The following is a 24,154-nucleotide window of genomic DNA, read 5'->3' on the forward strand; positions in this document are numbered from 1 at the left end:
CTAGTGACAGGACAAGGTGTGGCCGGCTGAGGCCGAGACGTGGGCGGTCACGCAGCTCCAGCCGCGACCCCCGGGGCAGGGGAGCCCGGTGGGATGGGGGCGTAACACGGTAACGGGAGAGGGCGGGGAGCCTCCGGGGATTCAGTCCCGGCGAACGTGGAATAAACGTTTCCGGCCGCTCCCCACACCCCACTGGGCCGGCGGCCGGCCCCGAACCTCCCACCCCCCCAGAGTGTCCGGACGAGGGCGAGCCCCGGACTAGCGCCCCGCCGCCTCTCTCGCTGGTCCTCTGCTGTCCCCCGGTGGCGGCTCAGGGCGCGGCCCAGGCGAGGCAAGTCCCGCCCCGCCGCCTCCATTGGTCCTGGCGCTAAGGTCTAGACCCCTGATTGGTTGGTTCCAGTGGTTGCCTGGGGCGCGGGTTCCGCTCGGCAAATCCCGCCTCGCCACCTCCATTGGTTCTCGCACTAAGGCCTGGATCTCTGATTGGTTGGCCCATGTGGCTGCCTCAGGGGCTCGAACCCAGCGCGACAAGTCCCGCCCTACTGCCTCGATTGGTTCTCGCGCTAAGGCTTAGACTAGTGACTGGTTGGCTTCAGTGGCGGCTGGGGTGTCGGCCCCACGCCGCAACGTCTGCCCAGCCGCCTCGATTGGGTCTTGTGCTAAGGCCTAGACCTCTGATTGGTTGGCTTCAGTAGGTGGTGGGACTAAAAGCGCAGCTGCCCTCGCCGAGTGGTCAGATGCAGGTCTGCGGAGCAGGTAACGGCCGGCCGGGTCCCTGAGGCTGAGCTCCCTGCTGACCGTCGGCCCCGGTCCCTGAGGCTGAGCTCCCTGCTGACCGTCGGCCCCGGTCCCTGAGGCTGAGCTCCCTGCTGACCGTCGGCCCCGGTCCCTGAGGCTGAGCTCCCTACTGACCGTCGGCCCCGGGGATGGCGGCTCCTGGGCCCTGCGCCGATGGCCCTTGCTGCTCCCACCACAGCGCGGTGCCCACCGTGCAGCAGACGCTGGAGGAGATGGACTTCGAGAGAGGTGAGCGGGAGGGCCGCCGGCCGCCGGCCTTTGGGGGCCACATTGGCGCCGCTCAGTGGAGGTGGGAGTCGGCCGTGAACGGGGGTCAGCGGGGAGCAGGGCGAGGGGCTAGCTCGTTGAAACCAGTGGCGATGGAGTCCGTTCAGACCCATGCGACCCCATGGGTGTCAGAGCAGAACTGCGCGCCACAGGGTTCTCAATGGCTGGTTTGTTGGACGTAGATCGCCAGGCCTTTCTTCCGAGGTGCCTCTGGATGGGCTGGAGCCATAAACCACTTGGTTAGCAGTGAGTGCGTTAACGGTTTGCACCACCCGGGGACTCTGGTGGGCTGGTAGGTCCCTGGTTATTGAGAGCCTGCACTGCAAGGGCTTAGCTGTCAGAGACATCATCTAGAATGCAGGTGGGAAGATGGAAGCGTTGGTTTGAGTAACTTTCCCAAGTAATGGCACTGGGCCTGACTCCGAATCCGGTGTGCATCAGGCACACTCAAGCCTGCTCAGGTGTTTGAGGAGCGATGGAGCAAGACCTGCGACTGGGAGGTTGCAGCCGCCTTGAGGGAATGGAGCTTCTGACCTTGAGGGCTGTGAGTGGAGGGAACTAGCACGTGCTGAGCCTCAGTGTCCATACCTTTTAGACGTGGCACAGGGCTCCTACAGAGAGCCCTTGAGACAGGTGATGTTATCCCGACCTACCGGGCCCAGAGAGGGAGGTATTTTGCCCCAGATTATGAGTGCTGAGATTATGCTGCCCATAAGGAACAGAGAGGAGCCCTGGAGGCACAGTGGTTAAGAGCACGGCTGCTAACCACAAGGTTGGTGGTTCGAATCCACCAGCCACTCCTTGGAAACCTTATGGGGCACTTCTCTGTCCTATAGGGTCGCTATGAGTTGGAATCAACTGGACCGCAAGTTTGGCTTGTTTGTGTTTTTTAAGAGAAATTTTTGCTTGTCTCAACTGGAAGGGTGCTGCTAACATCTAAACTAAAACCCACTGCCGTCCAGTCGACTCTGACTCATAGTGACCCAGTAAGACAGAGTAGAACGGCCCTGTAGGGTTTCCAAGGCTGTAATCTTTCTGGAAGCAGACTGCCACATCTTTCTCTCACAGAGTAGCTGGTGGGTTCCAACTGCTGACCTTTCAGTTACAGCAACTGAGCACTTAACCATTGCGCCACCAGGGCTCTTTAGGTAGAAACTAGGGATGCTGCAAATATTCTACAATGAACAGGACAGCCTCCCCAGTCCCCCCAACAAAGGACTATACAGCCCAAAATGTCAGTAGTGCTACCATAGAGGAAAAAAACCCTGCCCTATCCAAAGTAGGACCCCTTCCCCTCCAGGTTACTCAGATTTATCACCTTGCTTTCATCAAAGCAGTTTTTACAATCGGACATTATTTTGTTTAATGGTACTCATTATTGTGTATTTTCCAGACATGAGAAAGATTCTTGTCTATTTTGTTGTGGATTTCTTTTTTTTTTTTTGGTTTGTTTCAAGTCATAGTTTCTTGTATCCTGTCATTTCTCTCTGGGTTCATTTTCCTTCTTCCTGAAGTACATCCTTTAATACTTTTTTCAGTGAGGAAGGCTTTTTCCCCCCTCACCCTGAGTGATACAATACTACACTGGTATAAATTACCAGGTTGACAATTATTCTTCCATCTCAGTCCTTTAAAAATATTCCTTAACCTTCTGGTATCTGCAACTGCTGCCAAGAAGTTTGCTGGTAGTGTTATTTTTGGTCTTAACCAAAAAAGAAAGCCAAACCCGTTGCAGTGGAGTCGATTCTGCCTCATGATGGACAGCAGCCCTGTGAGCTGTTGGTCTTAGATGGGTGATAATCTTCCAGGTAACCTTTAAACTTCGTTCTTGATATTCAGCTGGAGTTGCTTTTATTAACCTCACCTGGGATTTAATGTGGTTTCTCATGAGCACTCGTGGTCATCATTAATTCTGGATAATTGTCAGATGTTATCTCTTCAGATGTTCCCTTTCCTCCGGTTTCTCCAATTTCTGTTCTTTCTTTCTTCAGAACTCCTGTTAGATGTAGACATCTGCCTTCCAGGTTTCCTTACCTCTTGAATGTCTCTCTCTTCACCATTTTGTGCTGCCTTCTGGGTGATTCCAAATTGTTATTCTCTCATCAACTGTGTCTGCAGTACTGTTCAACATATCTATTATTTCTGTTGTTTTATTTCAATGATAGCCAAAAAAAATACTACTTCTTAATCTACTGCCTTTATTTCTGGTCTGCCTGTTGTTTTTTTCTAGTCTTCTAATGTTCTGTTGATTTGTGGATTCTATTCCTTCATCTTTTTGAACATACTAAGCATTGTTGTGTTAAAGTCTTTTCCAGAATGTGCTATTATGGCTAATTTTTGAGACATGTATTTTCCATTTGTCATATTTACTGTCTCTTATGCCAGTAGATGACTTTTTTTTTTTTTACAAAAATGCTGCATTTTTTTTTAATCTGATTTATAAATGTATTCAAGTGAAAAGAAAACAGGACTAAATTTTTATGTGAGGAATGTCCCTGAAAATCAGTGACAGGTGAGTCCTGAGGACGTTGTGTTTAACCACCAAAGCTGGCCTTCCCTAAAAAACTCTCCCCACCCACCGTGCAAACTTCCTACATTCCTTCTGCAACATTAATTGAGCATCTACCCTCTGAGCAAGCATTGTGCTAGGAGTTTCGTTCCCACACTGAAGGAGCTCATTACTCAGTGAGAGAGAACTACATTTGAACAAATATCTATAACTCATTGTGATAAATGATTGCGACACAAACAATGTGCTGTAGGAGCACTGAGAAGGATCACTCCCTGGTACGGTCAGGAGAGGCTTGATGGAGAAGGGACAACTCAACCTGGTCTTGAGAGTTGAAAAAATGCTGCATTTTTATTTTACAAAATTTTAAAAACCAGTGTCTTAGTTATCTAGTGCTGCTGTAACAGAAATACCATAAATGCGTGGCTTTAACACAGAGAAATTTATTTTCTCACAGTTTAGGAGGCTGGAAGTCGGAATTCAGGGTCCCAGCTCTAGGGGAAGGCTTTCTCTCTCTGCCAGCTCTGGGGGAAGGTCCTTGTCTCTTTGAGCTTCCGCTCCTGGGCGATTTTCATGTGGCTTGGCATCTCTCTTCCCCCATCTCTGCTTCTCACTTGCTTGTTTAATCTCTTTTATATCTGAAAAAAGATTGACTGAAGACACACCGTATACTTACCCTGTCGCATTAACATAGCAAAGACAGCCCATTCCCAAATGGGATTATAACCACAGGCGTAGAGGTTAGGATTTACAACACATATTTTGGGGGGACACAATTCAATCCATAACAACTGGCTTAAAGAAAATAATTAAAAATTATCCTTAACTACATTGAGGTAATCATTGCTAATATTTTGGGGCACATTCTTCCAATTTTTTTTTATCTTTTAAAAATTTTTTTAGACTTTCTGTTAGCCCAAAACAGGAACCATTCCCAAAGCCAACTCTTCGGACAGAGATTGGACTGGACTATGAGATAGAAAATGATATTGTTGAGGAGTGAACTTCTTGGATCAAGCAGACACATGAGACTATGTGGGCAGCTCCTGTCTGGAGGAGAGATGAGGGGTCAGAGGGGGTCAGAAGCTGGCAGAATGGACACGAAAATAGAGAGTGGAGAGAAGGAGTGTGCTGTCACATTACGGGGAAAGCAACTAGGAGTATATAGCAAGGTGTATATAAATTTTTGTATGAGAGACTGACTTGATTTGTGAACTTTCACTTAAAGCACAATAAAAACTAAAAATGTTTTAAAAGGATTTTATTGTGTTTTAGGTGAAAGCTTACATAGCAAATTAGGTTTCCCTTTAACAATTTTTGGGCCCTGTTGGCGCAGTGGTTAAGAGCTCAGCTGCTAACCAAAAGGCTGGCAGTTCAAATCCACCATCCGCTTCTTGGAAACCCTGTGGTGCAGTTCTGCCCCGTCCTGTGGGTTTCTGTGAGTTGGAATCGACTCAACAGCAGCCAGTTTTGGGATTTTGTATTCTGGCACGGCCTTATTAACATAATATAAGGAAACCTTTATTTCCAAACAGGGTCACGTTCACAGGTACAGGGGTTAGGCTTTCAGTACATGTTTTGGGGAAACCCAATTCAGTCCATAATATTACCCATGATTGTGTTCTATCTGAGGCTGTCCTCGCTCGCCTATCTCATGTTGTCCTGCTTGGTCAGGACGGAGCTGAGTTTAAAGAGCTGGGAAAGACAGATGACTTTGGTACTTTAAACGCCACCGTGGAGTTTCAGAGCACTCTGTGTAAAGAGCCCTGGTGGCTCCATGGTTGAAGTGCTCAGTTGCTAACTGAAAGGTTCATGCTTCAAACCCACTAGCTACTCCTTGGAAACCCTGTGGGGCAGTTTTACTCAGTCACTATGAGTCAGAATCTGCTCAGTGGCAACGGGTTTGGTTTTGGTTTGGTTTAACAGTTTTTGTAGAGATTGTTCAGTGGCGCTGGTCACAGTTTTTGCAATGTTTCACCATTCTCATTTCCAGTCTCTTTGTTCTGTTTCCATTTACCTAGCTCCCCTTCCCCTCCTTGCCCTCGCAACTCTGCTCTTGGGTAGCTGTTGACCGTTTTGTCTCAGAGTTAATTGTTTAAGGGAACACATTACTCACGGTTGATATTGTTTATTTTTTGAGTCAGTCTATTATTTGGCTGAAAGGTGACCTGCAGAAATAGTAGCTTCAATTTCAAGTTCAAAGGTTATCTGAGGGCGATAGTCTCGGGGGTTCCTCAGTAGCCTCTATCGGTCCCGTATGTCTGGCTTTTTTTAGGAGTTTGAATTTTGCTCTACATTTTTTTTTCTCCATTTTATCCAGGACCTTGGATTGTGTCCCTGGTCAGAGCGGTCGATAGAGTAGATTACGTCCTGTTTTGCAGTTGTGGGTCTTTGAGTTCACCAGAGGGGTGCTCTTAGTCGTGCATTCTCACACGTGCCTTGGTTGTGTGGCTTGAGGAGAGGTGGCATCCCTATAGAACATTTTTTAAGGTTGCCTCTGCTTTCAGGGCTCATTCTTCTGAATCAGTTTTCATGACAGATTCTCAGCTTGGCATTTTTGTTCCCCAAAGCTAGCACAAATGTGGGCCCCACACCTGGAAGTTGTGTAGGTCAGGTATCTAATACCTTAGGTTTCTTCTGCTACTGTTTTCCCACAGCTATTGAATGGTGTTTTTTCTCTTTTCCTTTCGGTTTCTGTTCCAACGTCACCTTATCAGATGCTATCCCTGACCACTCTTTATGTTCCTTCCCTACTACTTTTCCTCATAACACTTGATGTTGTTGTTAGGTGCCTTCGAGCCGGTTCCTACTCATAGCAACCCTATGGACAACAGGATGAAACACTGCCCGGTCCTGCGCCATCCTCACAATCGTTGTCATGCTTGAGCTCATTGTTGCAGCCACTGTGTCCATCCATCTTGTTGAGGGTCTTCCTCTTTTTCGTTGACGCTCTACTTTACCAAGCATCGTGTCCTTCCCCAGGGACTGATCCCTCCTGATAACATGTCCACAGTACCTGAGAGGAAGTCTCACCATCCTTGCTTCTAAGGAGCGTTCTGGCTGTACTTCTTTCAAGACAGATTTGTTCATTCTTTTGGCAGTCCATGGTGTATTCAGTGTTCTTCACCAAGGCCATAATTCAAAGGTGTCAATTCTTCTGTCTTCCTTATTCATTGCCCAGCTTTCGCATGCTTATGAGGCAATTGAAAATGCCATGGCTTAGGTCAGGCGCTCCTTAGTCCTGAAAGTGACATCTTTGCTTTTAACATATTAAAGAGGTCTTTGGCAGCAGAGCTGCCCAATGCAATGAGCCGTTTGATTTGACTGCTGTTTCCATGGGTGTTGATTGTGGATCCAAGTAAAATGAAATCCTTGACAACTTCAGTATGTTCTCTGTTTATTATGATGTTGCTTATTGGTCGTAACACTTAGATATTTATTTGTTTATTGTCTGTCTCCATCTCCCTTGATTAGAATGGAAGCTCCATGAGGATAGGGATTCTTTTTTTTTTTTTTTTGATAATATTGTGTTTTTGGTGAAGGTTTACACAGCAGCTTGGGTTCCCATCCAACAACTTCTAGACAAGTTATTTCAGTGGCATTGGTCACATTCCTCACAGTGTGTGAATGTCCTCATTATTTCCATTCTGGTTGTTCTATTTCCATTAGTCTAGTTTCCCTGCCCCCTTACATTCTTATCATTGTTTTAAATGTTGACTGTTTGGTCTCATATAGGTGATATTTTGAAGGCAGGGATATATTTATTCTGTCCTGATTCCAAATGCCTAGACCAGTGCCAGATACAAAGCAAGTATTTAGTAAATATTGACAGAATGAGTGACTTCTCCCTGGGAATGGCAGCTTGCTTCCTGAAGCTATGAAGGGCAGGTAAGTGAAGATCGTCCAGTCCCCAGTCACCCATGATGTAACACTTCCTGCCCCCTAGTTTTGTGTAAAGAGCCTTGCTCTAGTTCCCCGCCATGCTCATGGCCTGCAGCCTGCACTCCAGATCGTGCTGGGGCATTTGAACCAAAGCCCCCGAGATATGAGTCAAGTTCCAAGTATCCCCTGGATTCTGCAGCTTTGGTGCCTGCTTACCGCTTTAGCTCTGGTTTCCACTTGTTTCCTGCCACCTGGCAATGTCCTGTTCTTGTTTTCAAATTTGACTGTACAATGAAATATTTTTTCTTATGGTGGTAAAAATATATGAAATAAAGCATTTGCCATTTCAGCATTCTTCACACCAACGTTCAGTGAGAGTGAATACGTGCCTCCTGTTGTGCAGCCAACACCACTGTCCACGTCCAAGTTTTCCATCACCCTAAACAAGAGCTCAGCCCCCTCTAAGCCATGGCTCCCCCCGACCCACCATCACCCTGAACAAGAGCTCAGCCCCCTTTAAGCCATGGCTCCCCCCGACCCACCATCACCCTGAACAAGAGCTCAGCCCCCTCTAAGCCATGGCTCCCTTCTATCACCCTAAACAAGAGCTCAGCATCCTCTAAGCCATGGCTCCCCTTCCCTCCATCACCCTAAACAGAGCTCAGCCCCCTCTAAGCCATGGCTCCCTTCTATCACCCTAAACAAGAGCTCAGCATCCTCTAAGCCATGGCTCCCCTCCATCACCCTAAACAGAGCTCAGCTCCCTCTAAGCCATGGCTCCCCTCCATCACCCTAAACAGAGCTCAGACCCCTCTAAGCCATGGCTCCCTTCCATCACCCTAAACAAGAGCTCAGCACCCTCTAAGCCATGGCTCCCCTCCATCACCCTGAATAGAGCTCAGCCCCCTCTAAGCCATGGCTCCCCTCCCCACCATCACCCTTACCTGAAGCTCAGTGCCCTCTAACTGGTGGCGCCCCTTTCTCCCACCACCTCTAGTAACCACTAATAGACTTTGGTCTCTGTAAGCTTAAGACATTTTATCTGAGTTTAAAACGACTTTATCTAGCCTTCCGTTTGATGTGGGAAGGAGGGACTTCTCTATCCAGTCTACTGTCTGGGGCGCTCAGGATAGCCCTAGGCACAGAGGAGGTGCTCAGTTAACATTTGAGTGAACAAATTACTTATTTTCCATGAGAACACTGAGGGGAAAGCCCCCAGTCATTCAGCATGTTCTGTTCTCTGGTTGTCTTCCGCAGGAATCTGGTCAGCGGCGCTGAACGGAGACCTTGGACAGGTGAAGTCCTTCATCCAGAAGGCGGTGGACCCTAGTCAGCCGGACGCGGCCGGCTACACTGCCCTGGTGAGCTGGGGGGACACAGGTCAGGGAAGAAGCTTCCGCTCGGGTGAGCTGGGGGGACACAGGTCAGGGGAGAAGCTTCGGCTCGGGTGAGCTGGGGGGACACAGGTCAGGGGAGAAGCTTCCGCTCGGGTGAGCTGGGGGGACACAGGTCAGGGGAGAAGCTTCCGCTCGGGGGATGGTTGTTCTCCCCCTGTCGCTCCGCTCCCAGCAGGGGTCAGTTTAACTGTCATGTCAACCTGGGTATTTCAATTAGCGCAGGTGCCTTACATCAGTTACTTCATTTCATTTTCCTAACATCCTGTGAAGTGGAATTAAGTATTAGGCACGCTCTCCAGCTGAGGACGTGGGTGCCGGAAATTAAGAAGCTTCCCCGGTCACTCAGCTGATGGGTGGCAAGGAGGTGGTTTCGGCGTCCCACCCCAGAGTCCGCACCCTCACCTTGCCCCACCCTGCCCCTGCCTGAGCTCTGCTCCTGACCTCGGTTTCTTCTCTGCAGCACTACGCCAGCCGCAATGGGCACTACGCTGTGTGCCAGTTCCTGCTGGAAAGTGGAGCCAAGTGTGACGCCCAAACCCATGGAGGCGCCACCGCTCTGCACCGGGCCAGCTACTGCGGACACACAGAAATCGCGCGACTTCTGCTTTCGTATGGGTCCGACCCCCAGCTGACAGATGACGATGGCATGACCAGTCTACATAAGGTCTGTCCTTTCCCCCCTTAAAAGCTTGTTGTTTCTAATTATAAAAGCTATAACATGTTTATTAGAGAAAACAGGAAAAAAAATCCTTTGTGATTTCAGTGCCCCCCTTTCCCAGGTTAAGGGTTAATGTATCACTCCCCAGTCTTTTCCTCGGCAGGTGATTAAAGAGTGAAGAGTTACTTTATCTCACTTTCACCGAATGATACGTTAGTAACGCCTTTCCGCATCTCTAGTTTTCTTAAACTTGGCCTGCACACCCTGTCCCCGGTGCATTTCCCGTACGGTAGTCAGAGTGGTTATTCAATTCAGCTTCTATTTGTTTAATAGAAATGCCTAACATGGTCAAGAGTCGAGGATTACAGGGAGGCACATCGTGGACATGCGTTTGCCTTCCACCCCGACCCCCAGTCCTCCAGGCCGTCCACTCCAGGCGGTCACCGTTGCCGATTTCTTAAGCGTCTTTGAGGGTGTTCTGTGCGTGTAGTTGATGTACCTGCGTCGGTCTACTCCTCTCCTGCTCCCACCTTGTTTTTCCCTAGAGTGCTGGCTCTGACAAGCAGTTCTCCTCATTCCATACCCTTCCTTAGAATCGTTCAGTGGCTTTCTTTTACCAAGCCCTGAGGCTGGTTTACAAGGCAGTCTGGGGTTAGCGCCTGCCTACCTACCTCTGCAGTTTTATCCTGAACACCTGTCCTTGTCCCTCACGCTGCGGCCCTGTGAGTTTTTTCAGTTCCTTGAACCTACTACTCTGTCACCCCAAAACCCCAAAAAGCCAAACTCAATAGTTGATCCCGACTCACAGTGACCCTATAGGACAGAGTAGAACTGCCCCATAGGGTCCAAGGCTGTAAATCTTTATGAAAGCAGATTGCCACATCTTTTCTCCTTCAGAATGGCTGGTGGGTTCGAACCACCGACCTTTCAGTTAGCAGCCAAGGGCTTTAACCACTGCATCACCAGGGCTCCTTCCACAGTTATCCCAGGGCTGTATATAACAAGCTCTTCCCTCTGTCTGAATGCCTCTTGCCTCCCGTTTTCCACTTGACTCGTGTCTGCCCTTCCTTCTGGATCTCAGCTTACACATCATACCCTGAGAGACCCTTCCCTGGCCCCCACTCGTGGTTAGCTCACACAGTCCTAGCCCAAAGCACCCTGTCCTTGACTTTTCCTAACTCTTATCCCCCTTGAAATTCTCTGTTCAGTGTCTGTCTTTCTCACTAGAGACAGCTGGGTTTTTTTTTTTTGTTTGTTTACTGTTGTATTCTCAGCACTTAATACAGGGGCTTGCTGGAAATTTACAGAACTGGATGTTGTTATTTTTTCAAGATCCTTGTCAGTTGGATTATGGTCTAAACTGGTGTTGCTCAGACTCTTTACTGTCACAGCTCACATGAGGGCTGTTTATAGACGGGATGCTGCCACGGGTGGACCTGGTTCACAGACGGGACGCTGCCCTGGGCGGACCTGGCTGGGGTTCCCCACAGTTCGCAGCATCCTAGTTGAACCTCTGTCCCTTTTTCTCTCACGCAGCGGTGCCTTAGAATGCAGATGTGTGAGCGATATGAATTGTTCTTCTTTTTTTAATCATCTGTTTGCAAATGTTGGTACTTTTTTTTTTAATAGTTTTGTTATTCTTGAGAATATGCACAGCAGAACCTATACCAGTTCAACAGTTCCTACACGTACAATTCAGTGACATTGATTACAGTCTTCAAGTTGTGCGACCATTCCCACCCTTCTTTTCTGAGTTGTTCCACCCCCATCGACATAAACTCACTGCCCCGTAAAGTTCCTGTCTACACTTTTGAGCTACTGTGGTCAGTTTCACCCCACATAGATAGATCTTAAAAGAGCATAACGCTCAAGGCAGACACTCTTTACTAGTAAAGCTAAACTATTGTTTGGTTTTAAGAAGAATTTGGGGGATATTTTTAGTTTAAGGTTTAAAGATTATCTCAGGGCAATAGTTTCAGGGGTTCGTCCAGTCTGCATGGCTCCAGAAAATCTGGATTACGTGAAAATTTGAAATTCTGTTCTGCATTTCCTCCCTTTTGATCAGGATTCTTCTATATGCTCTTGATCAAAACGTTCAGTAGCGGTACCCAGTCTGTATTTGTCTCTAGCGTGCAAGCCTGGCTGAGGCAAGGATAGCCACTGGGCAAAGGACACAAGAAGGAAGACTCAAGCTAACTGCCTGAATGGCACTGGGGTACCCCTCCAATCTGTATGCAAAATGTTGGAATTTGGTAGGAATTGGGTTTGGGGAGGGGAAATACACAACCAGTGTCTCCGTTTCCACCAGGCCTCTTCTTTAGGAGTGAGAAGGAGGTCCCTCTGGTGGTATGGCTTTTGATTCAGGCCTCTCTCTCCATAGGCTGCTGAAAAGGGTCACATGGACATTTGCTCCCTCCTACTGCAACACAGCCCAGCCCTGAAGGCTGTCCGAGACCAGAAGGCACGGCTAGCATGTGACCTGCTTCCCTGCAACAGTGACCCTCAGGACCTGCTTGCCAGCTAAATGCCATCTCATGCCTCAGGCTGCCCTTCAGGAGTACAGACTGAGTCTCCGAGTCTCCGAGCTCTTACCTTGGTCAGCATCTACGCTGCAGGCGGGGAACTGCAGGAAGACCCAGGAAAAGCCCCACGTCTGGCCACTGTGGAAGCAAGGGAGTACGTTTGGTGGGGGCTGCAATTGACTAAGCCTGGACAGATGGTCATATTCTAAGTTAGTTCACGTGGAAACGTCTATCCTTTTGGAAAAAAATATAGTTATATTCTTACCTCATCTCATGAAAGTAAATCTCTAGTAGGTTAAAGACCTAAGTATTTAAAAAAAAAAAAAGTATGTTAGTATTAGAAGAAAATAGGGAATATGAGAGAAAGTGAAGCCACTTTCTAGGTGTTTGACCTTGGTAGTGTTTGACCTTGGTAGAATCACTTTATCCCTCTCACCCTCAGGTCCTCATCTCTAAAAGGAAAATGATAACCGTGGGGCCTGCGTCAAAGTGATTGTAGGGATTACGTGAGTGAATATATGGAAAGCACTGAAGAGAGTGCCTGGCATGTTGCAGGCAGGGTCTAAGAGCACTTGAGTCCCCAAAACTTGATCAACAATTGCTTTTATGTCATAATTTCATTAATTTTAACAATCTGATGGGTAAAAAGCTACTATTGTTTTATTTTTCATTTTCTAATTACTAGCCAGGTCAAATACCTGTGTCTTCTGTGAACATCCTGTCCATGTCCTTTTATTGATGCATAGGAGTTGTTTATATGTTATGGATATTGGTTGTTTTATATGTGTATATGTATATATATAATTTTTTCTTCTCTCAGGCTGTCACTTGTCTTAACTTTGTGGAAGTTGACATAGCCACCGTAGAAGGCAGTCTCGCAATATCTATTAAAATTTAAGTGAGCATAACCAATAATTTGATGTGTTTGTAGCTAACCCAGGGAAATATTCCCGCATGCATAAAAAGATGTGCATTGCAGAATGGGGTATAACGTGAAAAAATTGGAGCTAACCTAACTGCTCACCGAGAGGGGGAATCATTCAGTTGTGTCACATACATCATTTGGAGAGGTGTGCAACAAATGAAAAGAACCAGGTAAAGTTGTGTGGGCTAATATGGAAAGAGCGCCAAGTTGTGTTTGCAGTATGATGCCTGTTTTAGTTACCTAGTACTGCTATCACAGAAATACCACAAGTGGATGACTTTAACAAACAGAAATGTATTTTCTCGCAGTTTAGGGGGCTGGAAGTCTGAATTCAGAGCACCATCTGTAGGGGAAGGTATTCTCTCTCTGTTGGCTCTGGAGGAAGGTTCTTGTCTCTTCACCTTCTTCGTTCCTTGGGGATCTCCCTGTGTCTTGGCATCTGTCTTACTCATCTTTGCTTCTTAGCTTGCGTTTAATCTCTTTTATTTCTAGAAGAGATTGACTCAAGATACACTCTACACTGATCCTGTCTCACTAACACAACAAAGACAACCCATTCTCCAATGGGATTTTAACCACGGGCACAGAGGTTAGGATTTATAACATGTATTTTGGGGGGACACAGTTTAATCCATAACATTACACCTTTTGGCCCCCAGTAATTTATATCCTTGCCACATGCAGAACACATTCACCCCATCCCATCATCCCGAAAATCTTAAATCAACTCCAAGTCCAAAGCCTCATCTTCTGAATCATCGGAATCAAATATGGGTGAGACTTTAGGTGTGTTACATCCTGGGGCAGAATCCCTCTTCATCTGTGAACCTGTGAAATCTAGACTACAAGTTACCTGTTTCCAAGATACAATGGTGGAACAGGCACAAGGTAGATATTTCCATCACAAATGGGAGAAATTGGAGGGAAAGAAGGGATAACGGGCATCAAGCAAGTCCAAAACCCAGCTGAACAAATTACATTAGCTCTCAAAGCCTGAAAATCCTCTTTTCTCTGAGATCACCTGGGCAATGGCCCCACCCTCCAGACTCCCTTGGCTTTGGGCAGCCCCATTCTCCTAGTCCATCTGAGTGCCAACCCCACCCCCTCAGCCCCAGCAGGCCTTGTTCTGCCCTTTGGGCATAGCAGCCCCAGCTTTGAGTAGCGACCCCATCCGCTTGGTGTACCTTAATGGTAGCCCCATACTCTGGAACAATTGGTGAAGATCTGACTCTTTGAAACCTAGGAGGCTGTGGCCCCACCCTTTGAGATCCAGGCCCCACCCTTTGAAACTGAGAAGGCCCTGCTTCCCATGCTCCTTTCAACAGTTCTGCTGATTTCCAAACTGCTCCAGGGATGGTCCTTTTCTTTTCTTGGAGGATAACAGATGTAGTTTCTTTGGCTTGTTTCCTGCCTGTAGAATTCCAAGAGGCAGACAGTTCCCTTTTGTCTTGTCTCTGACCCCTTCAGACTAAGCTGGTGGATTTTCTGCTGTGGTAGTTGGTAAGATCCATCAATCATAGACTTAATCTCTTTAATAAAAGATTGTGTAGCCATGCATTTTGATGTCTATAATTTTACCAACAAGCTCTTGAAGGCAACCCAGGATTTTACTATTAGGCACCTTAAAACCCTTCCAGCTTCTACCCATTATCCAGTTCCAAAACTGCTTCCACGTTTTAAGTGTCTGTTAGAGCAGCACCCCACTCTTCCCCGTACTAAATTCTGTCTTAGTTATATAGTGCTGCTATAACAGAAATACCATAAGTGGATGGCTTTAACAAACAAGCTTATTCTCTCACAGTCTAGTAGGCTGAAAGTCCAAATTCAGGGCATCAGCTCCAGGGGAAGGCTTTCTCTGTCGGCTCTGGAGGAAGGTCTTTGTCATCAATCTTCACCTGGACTAGGAGCTTCTCCATGCAGGAACCCCAGGTCCGAAGGACACCTTCTGTTCCCTGCTCCTTGTGCTGCTTTCTTGGTAGTATGAGGTCCCCATGTCTCTCTGCTCCCTTCTCTTTTTTATATCTGAAGAGAGATACGGCCCAAGACACAATCCAGTCTTGTAGATTGAGTCCTGCCTCATTAACATAACTGCCACCCATCCCACCTCATTAACATCATAGAGGTAGGATTTACAACATATAGGAAAATCACATCAGATAACAAAATGGTGGACAGTCACACAACACTGGGAATCATAGCCTAGCCAAACTGATACACATATTTGAGGGGAGCACCAGCCCTAGGCAAAGGCTTTCTTTCTCTGTCGGCTCTGGAGGAAGGTCCTTGTCTCTTCAGCTTCTGTTTCCTGGTTCCTTGGAGATCTCCATGTGTCTTGGCATCTGTCTTGGCATCTGTCTTACCCATTTCTGCTTCTTAGCTTGCATTTAATCTCTTTTATATTTCAAAAGAGATGGACTCAAGATATACCCACACTAATCCCATCTCACTAGCATAACAGACAACCCATTCCCAAATGGGATTATGACCACAGGCATAGAGGTTAGGGTTTACAAATGTTTTGGGGACATGCAGTTCAGTCTGTAACAATGCCTCTTCAAACATGTCCATAGAGACATGTACGTAAATACACAAAATATAGAGGAAAAAAGCCTGGATGATACTCGTCAAACTGGTGCCAAGGTTTCTTCTGGGCCACTGTGATGAGGGTGGTTAGTCAAAGGGGTTGGTCACTGTGATGAGGGTGGTTAGTCAAAGGGGTCGGTCCCTGTGGTGAGGGTGGTTAGTCAAAGGGGTCGGTCACTGTGATGAGGGTGGTTAGTCAAAGGGGTCTTGTGGCTTATCCGCAATGTTTGGATTTTTCACAAGGAGTACTTTTTTTTTTTTTTCACTGAGAGTTAATACCAAGTAGTTTCATGTAGGAGAAACTAGTTTTCTGCTGAGAATTTCAGATGAAGCTTGTTGATGCAAAATGCCTTTTCCTCAAATGCCGAAGGAGAGGAATTTATAGTCGGGTGGACAGTGGCATCCAGAGCCGAAGCCTTCGTTTTTCTTGTCTGTTTGCCCTTACTTTAGTCTAGACAGCACTGCCCCTCCTCAAAACCAGTGAAGCATAAGAGCTGAGTTTTTGTTTTGTTTTTTTAAAGCTATGGGTTTCCCCAAGTTCCCTCAAAGCTTGGAAGTACTGATGGAGGAGTCGGGGCCTGTCAGTGGGCCCTCAGCAGCCCTTTGGAGCCTCTGGCTTCGTGATCTTAGTTCTTCTTCCCCTTGCTTCGGCCATCTAGGCTCATGTTGCTCTGATTCTGGAATCTTATTTACAGGGTATCCGATTTCCTTTCAAAGGTCAAGACAGAATTCAAGGCACAACTGGGTGTTGGTTGCTGAGACAGATTGAATTGCAGGTTAGGTACTGGGACCTGGAGCAGATCCTCCCTCACTTTGTCTGTGGAAGGCCACGCTCCATGCCAGGGAGAGTGTCTTAGGGGACTTGGGTGTCGGGGCATGGGAGATTTCTCAAGAAGTGCCAATAACAGGCTAGATTTGGCTTCTCATGGCAGCATAGCTTGACCCTCAGAGTGTCTGGAAAGAGAAACAGGAACTGTGAAGGAGAAGTAGGAGACCCCTAGGGAAGAAAATCGCCAAGCAGTAGAGAAGGACCTTGAAACTGGCTACTCAGGCAATCATGTGAAGCCTGATTTCCTCATGCAGTTGCTACGAGGGCTCCTGAGGCAGGAGGCAACCTCTTTGGCTTGTCCCCTGAGATCCTCCTTTGGATTCTGGCTCCTTTTGCCAGGCCAGTCAGGTAGGTCTGTCAGGTTTCTCAGGCCGCCAGGCCTGAAATGACATGGCAGCTCAGGCCTGAGTTTCTTCAGTAGGGAGCCCTGGTTCAAATCCACCAGCCACTCCTAGGAAACCCTGTGGGGGAGTTCTACCCTGTCCTAAAAACCTGTTGCCATCGAGTCAATTCTGACCCATAGCGACCCTATAGGACAGAGTAGAACTGCCCCATAGAGTTTCCAGGGAACACCTGGTGGATTCCAACTGCCAGCCTTTTGGTTAGCAGCCGTAACTCTTTACCACTCTGCTACCAGGGTTTCCTGCTCTGTCCTAGAGGGGTTGCTATGAGTTGAAATCGACCTGATGGCAACGAGTTTGGTTTAAGGTCTAAGCTTAGGAAGGCAGGAAATATTTTTCCCTGAATCTGAGCTAGTGGCCCAGACACCTGAGAACATGTGTTTTTGTTGTTGTTGTTGAATTACTCCTCAGGAGATGTGGGGGTGTGGTAGAGGTTCGGGACAGTGGGTGTCTGAGCATGCAGCTGACTCAGCTCAAAACAGCTCCTTCCCTGCTCTCGGCGGCTGCGTTCCCACACTGGTATTTTGGTTCCTGTTACAGAACCACAGAGTCATCTGGCCCAGGTGCAAGCTCCCGTCCTTCCTTGCCCCCTGCCCCCAGGAGGCAGCTCTCCTATAAAGGGGCCGAGCAGCTCAGCTACTCTCACTGGGTGTGGAGAGCAGGGGGGGACCATGGACTTCATCAGTATTCAGCAACTGGTAAGGAAGTGGGGCAGAGGGCGGGAGGCTGGGGAAACAGTCTCGGCACAGTGGTAAGGTCTGGCTAGCCAGAGGAGGGCAGCCAGTTCTTCCTGAGGTCTGAGGATCCAGTTCTCATCTGTCTGCCCAAGTCTCGGGTGAGGGGGTGGTTAGGGGCAAGAGATCAACGTTGAATGGGAAAGCAGTTGGGTGATGGTAGGTAAGAAAGCCCTTGCGTTTAGTGAGTTCTGTCCTTGACTGTGAGGTTGAAAGAGGAACCGGGAAGAGCAGGCTACCTTGGAAGACACCAGCGTAGCTGAGGTGTTCGTTCATTTAGTTCAACCGCTGTATAGTCGTTGCTCTGGAAATGGCCCAGAAGGTCTGGCCTCTCGGCAGGGGACAGGGACCAGGGTGCCTTGTGAGCCTGCTTTGGGACATCCATGTTTTGGCGAGATGGGACATGGCGGGTAGTGAGGCCCAGGGTGTCACATCACCGAGCAGCCCCACCAGGGCCTGTTGCACCAGTGGCAGCATTAGGCGGCCAGTGCTTGGTTTAGAAGGGACAACATTCTAGCTGGCTGGAAAGCCATAGGCTCTGTTATCCTAGCGGTCACACATTTTCTCTTCCCCCAACCTGCTTAGTCCTCAGTGCTCCCTGCTCCTGAGGTCCTGGGGGTAGGAACTGAGGGAAGAAAAGAATGAATGTTTGCTATGGTAGGCTCTAAAAAAAAAAAAAAAATTTTTTTTTTTTTTGTAAGTCCCAGTAACCCATTTGATCTTTCCAGCCCCAGGAGGTAAGTGCTATTTTTACCCCATTCTATTGATGGAGAAACATAGCTTCACGAATAGCCAAGATTTGAACCCAGGAGTTCAGCTTTTCACCCGAGGGTGTTGCCTCTGTCCCTGGGAGCTTGGTGTCAGGTGGCAGTATGACGTGACCTGGTAGGGATCTAAGGACAACCACCCAGGAGGGAAGCTAAGAGTCCATCTGCCCTTGGGTAACCTGAGCATCGCTGTATAAATAGCTGTGGTGTCTCTGCCCTCCAGCCTGCATTCCTCCTGGCAGGAGCAGGGTGGGTGGCTGTCATTCCCCTCCTGCGCCGCAGGCAACAAACACCACAGTTGGTGAGAGGGGAGGTCCCTGAGGGAGCCAGCAATAAGCACGGGTATCAGGGAGCCTGCCAACACACTGGGCTCCACAAAGCTTTGAGAAGGGTGAGTCCAGCTCTCAAATCCAGAACAGTGACCTCTGAGCATCAGCTGGTCAGCAAGCTCCCTGGCAGGTACAGCTGTGTGTCCCAGGGGCCCCTCAGTTCTGACCCTCTGTCCTTGTTGTGCCTACAGGTAAGTGGGGAAAGAGTGGAAAGGAAAGTGCTGGGATTTGGACACGGAGTTCCTGACCCTGGAGGCTGGCCTGGTGCCTGGAGGCTGGGATCCCAAGAGGCCCGGGAGAGGCAGAAATTGGAAGAAGAAGAAAAGAAGAAAGTGAGATGCTGGGGGCGGGGGGCTAGTCCCTGTGTGGACCCTGGAGTGTGTGGGCCAGGCTCTGATCACCTGAGCCGCTGGAGCCTCCTGTGGGCAGGGCAGATGAGGATAAGACTGACGGGCAAGGCTCCCATGACCATCCTGGTCTCCAGTCAAGCAGGCCCACCCCAACCATAACTTTTTCTGCCCCTCTTCCTGTTCCAGCTTGAAAGATTTAACAGCTCCAGACTTAATCTGGAGAACCTGACCAACTTAGAAAACTTGGTTCAAAGACGAAGAAAACGACTAAAACGCAGAGTCCCCCCCAGGAAACCTGAGCCCCTGGTTAAGGTGAGAACTCAGGATGGCAGGGGTGTGTGCGTGCCCAGGACTGAGGAGCAAGGGAGAGCTGTGCTTCCCAAGGGGTAACTTGCAGGGCAGCATGGGGCGTGGCACGGGCACACTGCGGACTCCAAGCTGCTCCCAAAGCTGGCTGTTCCCCCTTGGGCCCAAGTGTCTTGAGAAAGTGCATTCCAGAGCCCTCCTACTCAGTCAGAACCTCCTGGGGGTTAGTTAAGAAAAAACACGGGTATTTTAACAAGCCAGCAGTGAAGCACGGAGCTGGAATGGTGAATCGGTGACATCACAGGTGCCTACAGTTTGGGGGAGTGATTTGTTCTTGTCCTTCAACTTACTCAGCCGCAGCCCCAGCCCCAGCTGGAGCCTGTGGACCTGGAGACGTTCCTGAAGGCAGCTGCTGAGAACCAGGAGGCCCTGATTGACAAGTACCTGCTAGATGGAGGAGACCCCAGCGCCCACGACAAGGTGAGGAACATGTGGGGTGAGTCGGGCTCCTGTGCGGCTGCAGGAGTGCTGTCCTGGTGCGCTGTAGTCCTGGTCCTGGCAACTGCAGGCCTTTCCCGTTTTACAGGGCAGCCTCCTGAGCTGGGCAGGAAAGGCCTGGAGCAGGATCTGGGGGAAGATGCACTCCCTCTGCCTGATCAGCCCTTTCTCCACCCCCAGCTTCACCGCACGGCCTTGCACTGGGCCTGCCTGAAGGGTCACAGCCAGCTTGTGAACAAGCTGCTGGAGGCAGGTGCCAGCGTGGACGCTCGGGACTTGGTGAGAACTTGGGAAGGCCCGTTTCCATAGCCAACCCACTGCTCAGCACCCCAGCAAATCTGAGTGCTTTGTTGCTCTTGTTCTGCAGCTGGACAGGACACCTGTGTTCTGGGCCTGCCGGGGAGGACACCTGGACATCCTCAAACAGCTGCTTAACCAGGGAGCCCAGGTCAATGCCCAGGACAAGGTGAGGGGCATGCTGCTTTGGGTGGTCTGTTAGGAGAGGCGGGGCAGGGGACATCACACAGGAGCTGATGCTGTTCCTGGAGGAGAAAGCCCAGCCTTTTTTAGGGTTGGGATGAGACCTCACGCTGACCCCCTCACTCGTCCTCAGGTTTGGAGCACCCCTGTACACGTGGCCGTCCGGACAGGGCACAGTGACTGTCTGGAGCACCTCATCGCATGTGGCGCCCACATTGACGCCCAGGATAAGGTAGGCACTTGGTCTTTCAGGGCAAGGCCGCTCCACTAGGGGACTGTGACGGAGGGAGCAAGCCAGGGCATTTTTCCTCTCTGTGTGATGCTACCTGTTGATCTGGCCTTCCCCTCTGTGATCCTCACGAGTGATGGCTGACAGGTATGGGGAGGATGAAGTGGGCTGGAGGATGACTTCCTTGGTGCTGAAGGGGCCTTCTCTACAGGAAGGAGACACAGCTCTTCATGAGGCCGTGCGGCACGGCCGCTACAAAGCCATGAAGATACTGCTGCTGTACGGAGCCAAGCTGGGCATGCAGAACGCAGTGAGTACGAGTGGGGCAGAGGCCCTTGCGTTCTGCATAAAGGAGGTCGGGGGGCGCTCCCACCAGCCAGGAAAGGACTGACCCAGCACCCTTGTTCCCAGGCATCAGTGACCCCAGTGCAGCTGGCACGAGACTGGCAGCGGGGCATTCAGGAGGCACTGCAGGCCCATGTGGGGCACCCTCGAACACGGTGCTGATGAATTCAGCAGACCACGGGGTCGCCCACCGCCACCATTCCATCCCCACGCCACTCAGGCATCTGCACACTTGTGGTTCTTGCCCATCCGTCCTGGTTCCCCTCAGGTCGATGAGGTGGCCATCAGACCTAAGGAACAGCCCAACCTGCAGGGTGATAAAGCAGGTCTCTCTGGCTTCACGTGTAAGGGATGACTGCTCCCTGCTAGGGCTGGAGCTAGGAATGGGTGGCGTGGAGGACCACGGGTGAGCAGGAGACAAAGCGGGTCCAGATGAACAGTGGAACAGAGTATGAGCTAGAGATGGAGCAAAAGACGTGGAGTCCTAAGCCTGGAGTTACTCAGAGCTGGGTGTCAGACTTCCCCAGTGTCGGTTAATCCTCAGTCCGGGAGGCTCATGAGGCCCCCGCCCTCCCCAAAGGGCCCATCTCCTGCCGACGAGGACGTACAAGAGGAACTGAAGGCAGCCTGGGCATTTCTGCAGCTGGCCAGTGCCCTTAGGCAAGGGGCTTTTCCGGAAAACTCCATTGCTGTCAGCAGCAACCCTGATAGCAAGAGAGCAGCTCTAGACAGCTCTGGTCTGAGGACTCTGGGGTTGGGTTCTGGCGGTCTGGAAGGGGTCATTGAACAGGTTTGAGGCCCCACAGCAACAAAAGTCCAACCTGGTTGCTCCGATGCCCTAAGACCAGTGATCTGAAGCAAATTTTTAGGGAAACCTTGTGCTAAACTGGAGCCTACTATACCTAAAGGCTGGGTCGGGCCTGCCTCACTGGCTGGTGGCTGTTCTCCTACGGGTGAAGAGGCTGTGTGTTGGGGGTTGCTTGTGGCCCACTCAGTTCTTGGGGCGGTGGCCCGTAATCCTAGTCAGCCTGAGGCTCTTCTACCTGGTACAGGAGTTCTAGCTTTTGCCTGGACCTTGCGGCTGCATCCCACTCTGCTTTATCCCCCTCAGGCCAGGACACTGAGGAACTCTGACCTTGGCCCCACAAGGTAGAGGAGGAGGCAGGGAGCACGCCTACTCCTCTCTCATCTGGTAGCTGGTGTAGATTTAGGACCCACCTCACACCTCTAAAGCTCCTTCCTCTCACTGTTCGGTTTCCAGTTTCACTGTGTAGACCTGGTGCTGATCTCAGCACTACTGGCTGGGCTGGGTCCTTCGATGCCAGAAATCGAACCTTAAAGAGCTCCACCCCAGACAGAGGACCACAGGCTACGGGGAGAGCTGAAAGACGGAAGGTTTAGCCTCCCTTGCATAGTACTGGGTTATACAGTACCTGGGTTCGTTCATTTTGCAGCAGTTTTTAGTCCACTGGTGGCCTTCCAGGGCCAAGAACAAGGCTGTTCTCTATATGCGAGAAAAATGACAGTGTTCCATGTCATGGGCCACAAACTTCTCACACCAACACAATTATGCCCGTACCAATGGGCCCAGTGCTCCCCCAGGATGCTGGTGCCATGGGAGAAACAGGTATTCAAGACCACGGAGAAGGTAACTCCCCATCCAGAAAATGGGGACGTATAAGTAACAGACACACCAAAAAAACAAAAAAAACCCCTTTTTTGTATGTATCAATACTTTTTGTTCATTAAAATGGGTTGACTATCCCTCACTGCCTAGTTGTCTGCGGTGGCTGAGAGGAGCCAGCGACTTAAGCACCGGGGCAGGCTGGGAGGGCCCAGGGCCCCGTCTTCTCCACGGCAATGCCCAAGCTTGTTCACCACGCGAGCCTGACCGCAAGGTAGGCTACAAAGTCAGAGCTGGAACGCTGCGGGTGCCTAGAGCTTGGCTCTTTCACATCTGTTAGCAGCTTTGTTCACTGGTGGACAGTGGTTCTCAGCCATAGCTGTCTGTCAGAATTACCAAGGATTCCTTACCATAAAGTTTCAAAAATCCTGATGTCCAGACTGACTAAATCAGAATGCCTGGTGGATGGATCCGGGAATCAGTATTATCATGAAAGTGACATGCTTGTCTATGCAGAAAAACCCAACAAATCTACCAAAGGAAAAAAAAAACCTAGAATAAATGAGTTCAGTAAAGGTTCAAGATATAAGATAAACAAAAAAATCTACTGTAATTCTATATAGTAGCAATGAACACGTGGAGTCGAAATTAAAAATACTATTTACAATTGCTCCCAAAAAAGTGAAACACTTAGGTGTAAATCTAACAAAGTACGTAAGGACTTGTATGCTTAAAGCTGCAAAACACTGATAAATCAAAGATCTGAATAAATGGAGAGAGATACCGTGTTCTCAGTCAGCTCTCCCCAGACTGATACACAGGTTGACCAAAGTTCCTATCAAAATCCCAGCAAGATTTTTTTTGTAGATATAGACAAGTTGGAGCTAGGATTAAGTGGGAGGAATCAGTTTACCTTACTTCGAGACTTCTTCCGTAGCCATGGTAATCAAGCCTGTGGTACTGCCAGGCAGGTACATGGATCAGTGGCACAGAACAGACAACCTGGAAACAGGCCCCACAAACATGCCCAACTGACTGTGACAATGGTGCAGGAGCAACTCAGTGGAGGAAGGACAGCCGTTTCAACAAATGGTGCTGGAGCAAGTGGACAGGCATGGGCAAGCATGTCTCACACCCAATACAAAAATTCTCAAAATGGATCATGGACTAAAATATAAAAGTATGAATCTTTTAGGAAAAAACATAGGAGTAAATCTTTGGGGATCCTGGACTAGGCCAAGAGTACTTAGACATGACACCAAAAAAAAAAAATAAATAAATAAAAATACTGCATAAAAAGACAAACTTGATAAATTGAGCTTCATCAAAATTAACAGTTTTGCTCTGTGGGAGACTCTGTGAAGAGGCAAAGAGAAGCTACACATTGGGAGACAATATTTGCAAGCCAGAAATCTGACAAAAGACTACTACCCAGAATATATAAAGAACTCTTAAGACTCAACAGTAAAAAAAAAAAAAAAAAACGAATTTAATTGAAAATGGGCAAAAGACATGAGCAGACATTTCAGCGGAGGATATAGACATGGCAGATAAGCACATGAAAAGATACTATCACGGGCCATTATGGAAAGGGAAATTAAACCACAATGATGTGAGCCCCGCTACCTCACATCAAAAACAAAAATTAGCTCAAAATGGATTAATGACCTAAATATAAGAGCTAAAACCCTAAGAATAGTAGAAGGAAACATAGGGGTAAA

General features: G+C 49.0%; 2 protein-coding genes across 2 annotated transcripts; both read left to right on the top strand.

Annotated features, from left to right (window-relative positions):
• Nucleotides 1-719: 719 nt before the first annotated feature.
• Nucleotides 720-17,303, top strand: ANKRD39 (ankyrin repeat domain 39). The gene is made up of 4 exons (XM_049856668.1): nt 720-1,026; nt 8,714-8,817; nt 9,314-9,517; nt 11,892-17,303. Exons 1-4 carry the CDS (start codon nt 927-929, stop codon nt 12,033-12,035), a joined length of 552 nt encoding a protein of 183 aa, XP_049712625.1. The 5' UTR covers nt 720-926; the 3' UTR covers nt 12,036-17,303.
• ANKRD23 (ankyrin repeat domain 23) lies at nt 12,046-23,109 on the top strand. The gene is made up of 10 exons (XM_049856667.1): nt 12,046-12,187; nt 17,312-17,469; nt 18,793-18,933; nt 19,138-19,263; nt 19,612-19,737; nt 19,936-20,034; nt 20,123-20,221; nt 20,369-20,467; nt 20,676-20,774; nt 20,876-23,109. Exons 1-10 carry the CDS (start codon nt 12,046-12,048, stop codon nt 20,969-20,971), a joined length of 1,185 nt encoding a protein of 394 aa, XP_049712624.1. The 3' UTR covers nt 20,972-23,109.
• The last annotated feature ends 1,045 nt before the right edge of the window (nt 23,110-24,154 follow it).

Source organism: Elephas maximus, chromosome 17 (genome assembly GCF_024166365.1).
Source record: "Elephas maximus indicus isolate mEleMax1 chromosome 17, mEleMax1 primary haplotype, whole genome shotgun sequence".
NCBI lineage: Eukaryota > Metazoa > Chordata > Mammalia > Proboscidea > Elephantidae > Elephas > Elephas maximus.